Consider the following 7,500-nt stretch of genomic DNA (forward strand, 5'->3'; position numbering starts at 1 on the left):
GTGGATATGGTGGTCTGGAATTGGAAATGTAAAGTGGATATATTCATTGATGATTACATATATGTAGTAGATATATTTATTCATAATTAGATATATATCGTGGTGAAAAAAAAAAATATTTATATATATATATATGTGTATATATATATATATATATACATATATATACATATATATATACATATATATACATACATATATATATATATATATATATATATATATATATATATATATATATATATATGTATATATATATGTATATAAATATATATATATATATATATACATATATATATATGTATGAATCTATATTTCATATATATATATATAGATATATGTATATAGATATATACATATATATATATATATATTATATATATATATATATATATAATATATATATATATATATATACATACATATATATATATATATATATATATATATATATATATATATATATATATACATATATATATACACATATACATATATATATACATATACACATATATGCATATACATATATATATAAAGCGCACCTCGTATTTCTTAATGACCCCCTCATTCTGAAGACGCTCCAGGTCATGCTCAATAGCGACGTATCCAGACTCGAGGTCGACCTCGATGATGACCATGTTCGAGTCCTCGCCCACGACAAGATACGAGACGCAAATAGTGACGTTGGCAAAGATGCAGGATTCGCTTGTGGAGGTGACGGTCATGTCGAAAGTGGAGCTGGCTGCAATTTCCGGGATGTGGAACTGGTGGACGACCTGTGGAAGGTGGAAGGGCGAGAGTTAGACGATAGTGGATCTTGCGTTATACTCTGGCTATCCTGTGTAGTTTGTTTGTTTTTTATTCATTTATTCATCTCTTCATTTTGTGCGTGATGGTGATAGTGAGGTATATTAGTTTCATTCATTCGTATGGTTTTTTCTTTTTTTTTTTCTTTTTTTTTTGTAAAGCATCTTTTCAGAGAGAGAGAGAGAGAGAGAGAGAGAGAGAGAGAGAGAGAGAGAGAGAGCGAGAGTAAGAGAGAGAGAGAGAGACTTTCACACAGACCATAAAGACGGCGCATCCTGTCCCAGACGGCGTCACTGTAACGTTGTAAGGCAGAGTGTCCTCAATATCCCGTGTCTGCACCACGAGCTGGTTGGCTGTTGTGATCTGCATGCTGAAGCTGGTCTCCGCTGTCACTTCCAGCTCCAGGTTCGTGTCAGACGCTGGGAAAGCTTTACTGTAGGCAGCGAAAGCTTGGAGGGCTAAGACAGAGTCCTGTTTTGGTGAGAGAAATTGGTATGTAACATTAACCTAATTTCACCGGTGTCGTATTAAGGAAACTCTCAATGATTAGTTGTAAAACCATTGTATCTAATGTGAAAATATTGGTTAGAATAACATGGATTGCATCGCAAGATTGCATTGTTTTGAGCTCGCATACTTGAGTCGAGTGGAAAGCACCAAGGCTGTTGCGGTGTTGGGAGATTCTCCTGACGAGGTCAATTGACTGCGCGGCGTAAGCTGTAGGATCAGCCTTCAGCATAGCCAAGACTGTGTATGATGCACTCTCAACCCAGATGCTGCCCTCCACTTCGGCGTCAGCGATCAGGAGGTCGTAGGCTGCGGTGATGTGGCCAGGAGCGTCAGCGGGCGAAGACAAGGCGAGCGCGTAGGACTTGAGGGACTCGGAGTAGACGTCGACGGCGGCTGTGTCGGCCGTGACGCAGCTGACGGCGCTGGAGAGGGACGCGTCCTCGCCGGCCTCGCTCAGGGCGATGATGACGTAGGCCGAGAGCGGGACTGCCGAAGACGTGGTGCTGCCGAGGCCGCCCTAAGGAAGGACACAGTGGGGGTTATTCCAGAGCACCGAGGAATAGGAGCCAGGATAAATCCTTGCTTGTGTGATTCAAGTTTACGATTATGGTTAGAAACATGTCAAGCATTATTATTATTATTTTCCACATTAATGATAATTTTGAATCCATTAACCTAAGAGAAATACCATACCACTGCAGCCGCCCAAGAAACCTTAACTCTAATTCTCTCTTTCTTTTCTCTTTTCTCTTTCTTTTTCACCGGCCAGCAATCAAGCAATCAGAACGGACGTCGCTAATCGCTCACCGTAAGAAGGAACGAAATACTATCAAAGTGATTCTTCTGATTCCATTTCAAGAGTCGAAGGCCAAAAGCGGCGTGAGAGCAAGACTTCTGCCAGACAAACCAAGAGCCTTTACCTTCATGGCCTTGTGGTGGACCATCCCGACGGACTCAAAGCAGCCGTCTTCCATTTGCTGATTCAGCAGCCAATCAGCGCTCACCTCCAAGTCCTCTTCGTCAATCTGAGTCAGTTTGATCGCTCAGTATTTGCATGGATTTATAAGGGAATGTGTCAATGTATGCCTAGATAAGCGGAGGAGGGCTGGTGTAAATGTATCATTTCATAGTAATATTTGCATCACGCGCTACTAATTCATAAATAATTTTAAAGATATAGGAATAGAAACACAATAACATTCCGAAATAATCCTTGCATCACGCGCTACTAATTCATAAATAATTTTAAAGATATAGGAATAGAAACACAATAACATTCCGAAATAATCTTTGCATCACGCGCTACTAATTCATAAATAATTTTAAAGATATAGGAATAGAAACACAATAACATTCCGAAATAATCCTTGCATCACGCGCTACTAATTCATAAATAATTTTAAAGATATAGGAATAGAAACACAATAACATTCCGAAATAATGTAGAAGAACGATTTTTCAAAATATTACTACAACAACTACATTTCACATTACATCACTATATCCTTTTTATCTTACCGTAATGTACTCTGATGCCTGAGCGAAGGACTTCAGGACGTAAGCCGTGAGCCAGGTCGATCCCTCGGAATCACTGTCGCCGAAGGCACTGTAGGATCCATCCTCTCGCCGGTAGTTTAACTCTTTTTGATATCCTTTAACAATGATAATAATGATGATGATGGTGATGGTGATGATGGTGATGGTGGTGGTGATGATGATGATGGTGATGATGATGATAATGATGATGGTGATGATGGTGATGGTGATGATGATTATGATGATGATACAAACATTCATTGATCCATTTATCTACGAGATCTTAAACAAAATCAAGCGCTATTCTAGTGAGCATCTAGGAATTCTAACTACAAATACAAAAATTCTTCTATTGATATCAAGCTAGATTCCCAGATATTACCTCGTTATCTTTCTACTATTAGCACGGATTTGGGAATAATCCACGTGTTCCAAGAGTACAGAAATTTGGTATTAAAATGGATTCATCAATTAAAGCATGTTACGTGTAGTAGAAAACGCCATATCATGTAGATATGCAACTAATCTTTCCAACCAGGTTAAATGTGTTATTGCAATGCACAGTAATGCCTTAAGCCACTAAGACCTAATGGGCTTTAGCGGCTTATCTGTAAGCCCGCTCGTAATAGACGTATTTTTTTGATGGTTGGAGTTCGATTCCTAGTCCAGAAAGCGTGTCGTATATATCAATTCAACTTGCCTTTGATCCGTCGAATGAAAAAATATTTATCAGAGCTATATTTTCTATCCCTTGTTGCCAAACTGTTCCATATCATATGATTTATCATCTAATTATAAGTATACACAGTGATCTTTCAAAGTTTGTGTATATATATCAAGACTGAATTAATCTCCATATTTTTACATTCTAAGTATTACTTTTTAATCATTTATGGACAGTATGACATCGAGCACTGAATAGTGGTGCGTGGATGCACAGATTGGCGAGAGAGAGAGGGAGAGAGAGAGAGAGAGAGAGAGAGAGAGAGAGAGAGAGAGAGAGAGAGAGAGAGAGAGAGAGAGAGAGAGAGAGAGAGAGAGAGAGAGAGAGAGAGAGAGAGAGAATATGAATGATAATGAGAGAGAGAGGAGGGGGGGAAAGAAAGAAAGAGAGAAAATGAGAGAGAGAATCAGAGATAGAGGGAGAGAGTTTCAGAATAAATATAAATTCACCAGTCCAGTGCCTCATCCTCGATAGCTGAACATGTCACTCGCTACAGACCTATAGTCATAAAATTTATGGCTTTATCGACGATTTCGGTGTCCCCTTGGTCGATGGAATCAAGGTACTGAACGACGTAGATGTTGGGCACAAAGTTGATCATGTTTTGTTCCCCGCATCCATAGGGCATATTGACCAAGTGCCCCAAGTTCTGGAGTGAAAAGGGGAGAAGAACAGGTTATATATACACAAGATAATAATAAACACACATATAGCATACATATATATAGTCACTCATGTAATAAGAGACTCAGCAAAGAAAGAAATCAAAGGCACCCACGTCTAATTAGATAAGTTAAAAGTTCTTCAGCAAATCTAGTTTACTCAGATTATAACTGGCAATGCTTTGAAAAGTTCTAGAGACTGATGACTGATATTCCAGGTGGAAGAAGAGATATAGATATTATTAGAAGAGGTTAATATTTTTTAAATACTACTTAGATAAGATGGTAGTTAATTAATATTTATGGTTTTAATAGAAGAAAGAACACGAACGACAGAGATTTGTAAGGGAAAGGATAAAAACAACATAAAAAAAAAGTATTTGCAATATGGCACAAGTGGTCAGGAAAGTTGGTCTGGAGACTTGTCTGTAGTAAATATACCAAAAGAAGGAACAGATATGGCAACAGCTTGTTCAAGGGGCTGGAACAATTCCGACAGAAATCCTAAGACTTATTTCGAATTGGAACTAAGGAAATTTGGAAAGGCCAACCCAAGTATGAAATGCCTGGCTTGAGTTATGGGCGAATTTTGCATTTATAGACAGGCTCAGAAGAGTGAACCCAGCTTCACTGAAATATCTGGCTTGAATTATGTGCGACGTTGGCATTAATAAAAGGAAATAACATGAAATTAGTGTCAAGGGCTTATGATTATCTCAGCGTGGTAAGAAAAGGCCATGTTTGTGACAATATAGTGACCCTTTTTGGGACACCAATATCAACCGAAGAACTCTGCGAAATGGAACTATTAGCTTGGATCGTAACAGAACGAGCCGAGATAGAGGATCAAGGCAATCAAAGAAAACGAGTAAATAAGGCCGTTGGATCTTTACGAAAACGTCATTGAAATGTCCATTCGGATTATTCAGTTTTCTCCTTTCTTGGAAATTCCAAAATAAGTGGATTGGACATATAGGTGAAACACGTACGGAGATCACCGTTTGGGTTTTGTGTGTTTGTGGAAGAGGTCAGACAGAATAAATAGATTAGGCTAGATAACGATTTAGAGCTGGAATTCATGGTTAGATTGACATATGTCTTCCATTTTTGTTTCTCTCTCTCTCTCTCTCTCTCTCTCTCTCTCTCTCTCTCTCTCTCTCTCTCTCTCTCTCTCTCTCTCTCTCTCTCTCTCTCTCTCTCTCTCTCTCTCTCTCTCTCTCTCTCTCTCTCTCTCTCTCTCTCTCTCTCTCTCTCTCTCTCTCTCTCTCTCTCTCTCTCTCTCTCTCTCTCTCTCTCACACACACACACACACACACACACACACACACACTACCCCCCCCCCTCTCACTCTCTCTCTCTCTCTTTACCCCCTCTCCGTCATCCTGTCCTTTCCCCTCTCCCTCATCCTCCCCCCCCCTCCTCTCACTCAGCTGCCCCCCCCTTCCCACCTCGATGGTAGGGCCCAGGAGATCCGCCGAGACCGATACGAAGACCCGCTCTGATCCTTCGATGACACCCACTGGCGTTTCAAGGTTCCATGTCTGGCTGGCATCACCTGGGGATTTATTATTATTATTATTTTTTTATGATTAATAGGTTGAAATGTTTTGTTTCAATCGTTTTTTAACTAATGGTGTGATGTATTTCTTTTATCTTTTTATTTCTAATGAGATTTTGAAATTTCTCATGTTGTGTCATGTCCTGTAAATTCTCTTTCTCTCTATTGAATATGAATGTCTTCACTAAAATACCATTTTTTTTTTTTAGGAATATTGTGTCATAAATCGTATATATTTAATAATTCAGGAGACTCATGATTATAAGAGAAGTTACGTTCTCTTCATATTCACTGAATTCACTATAAAAGTTTTTTCTTTAACTTACCTCCACATATGAAGACGCTATTCACTCGCTCTCTTTCCACACCCTCAAACACCACTTTAAGAGCCTTTACCATGACGTCACTGGAGGGAAATGGACATGTCATTACTATCAGCATCGTTATCTTTATCATCAGTAGCAGCAGCATTATCATTATCATTGTTATTATTTTCACATGATTATCCCTATTATCATCCTCATTTTCATTACTATCATGACCACTATTATCGTGGTCTTTAAAAGTCAAAATTACAGTAAAAATATCTGATATAAAACGGATGTAATCATAGTCCCAAAATAAATAAAAGGAAAGAAGAAAATTGCGGTTCAGCAAAAGGTCGTTCCCGGGACAGGTGGCTGAGTCATTGGAATAGAGAGTTTATTTGGGAATATTTCCTTCATCCAATTACCAAAGGCGACAAGGGAACCGACCCAAGAGAAAGAAGAATGAGACAAATTTGTAAAAGATAGAGGATAGAGGAAGATGATGATGAAACGCAAGCAAGGTCGCAAGGAGCACCTCTTCTCTGGCAGGTCGCTCCCGGCAGAACATTGGGCGCTGGCGCTCGTGACTGAGGCGCTGAAGGTGAGGTTGATGTCTCCGGCCTCCGAAGGCACCACGATGTACTCGGCGACTTGCATGCTGTTGGCGGGGACGCACACGCTCTGGCTGTACTCGTCGGACGTGAACGATGGACTCTCGGTCAATGTAACGCTCACCTGGTGTACAAAGGGGAAAAAAACGATGTGATACTCGGAGCTTCTTCGTATTTTTTATCTTATATATATACATATATATATATATATATATATATATATATATATATATATATATATATACATATATATATATATATTATATAATATTATATATATATATATATATATATATATATATATATTATATATATATAATATATATATATATATATATATATATATATATATATATATATATATATATATATATATATATATAATGGGGATTATGAGTATGTAAAGCATGTCTCAAGGTGCATCTCGCTACAAGGAAGGTGTATAAGCCAAAATGTCATTACCACTCGTAAGTGGTTGACAGTTGGTCACATGCATTCAGATATATCGATCTCAGCATGGTGCTTGATCATGACAGAAGGTGTGAGCAACAGGATTGGCAAGGATATGACAGGTCTATTTCCTCGTCATGCATGAGGTTTGCCACACCATTCTTGCTCGTCAATGGAATTGCTTGATCAAGTGTGCTCCATGGAATAGTTATATATACTTCGCAAGAGATTTGGCGAGAATTCATTGAACACTACAAGCAGCTTCCTACTGTTTGGAAAATAAAATGTGATGGCTAGAAGAATAAGCAAGAGATCTTTGAAAAGTAAAAAA

The 7,500-nt window shown here is 38.4% G+C and overlaps 1 protein-coding gene across 1 annotated transcript in view; it reads right to left on the bottom strand.

The window, feature by feature from the left end:
* LOC122242636 (alpha-1-inhibitor 3) overlaps window positions 1-7,500 on the bottom strand; it is a 9,885-nt gene that overhangs the window by 635 nt on the left and 1,750 nt on the right. Inside the window, exons 3-11 of the mRNA XM_086534056.1 lie at window positions 6,644-6,843; window positions 6,127-6,206; window positions 5,691-5,797; window positions 4,079-4,229; window positions 2,839-2,942; window positions 2,241-2,345; window positions 1,448-1,837; window positions 1,069-1,281; window positions 546-779 (exon numbers count right to left, since the gene is read on the bottom strand). Coding sequence (XP_086390182.1) covers window positions 546-779; window positions 1,069-1,281; window positions 1,448-1,837; window positions 2,241-2,345; window positions 2,839-2,942; window positions 4,079-4,229; window positions 5,691-5,797; window positions 6,127-6,206; window positions 6,644-6,843 — 1,584 coding nt within the window. The remainder of the gene's footprint in view (window positions 1-545; window positions 780-1,068; window positions 1,282-1,447; window positions 1,838-2,240; window positions 2,346-2,838; window positions 2,943-4,078; window positions 4,230-5,690; window positions 5,798-6,126; window positions 6,207-6,643; window positions 6,844-7,500) is intronic.

Source organism: Penaeus japonicus, unplaced genomic scaffold (assembly GCF_977035675.1).
Source record: "Penaeus japonicus unplaced genomic scaffold, GWHDUDI00000001_assembly GWHDUDI00000040, whole genome shotgun sequence".
Classification (NCBI taxonomy): domain Eukaryota; kingdom Metazoa; phylum Arthropoda; class Malacostraca; order Decapoda; family Penaeidae; genus Penaeus; species Penaeus japonicus.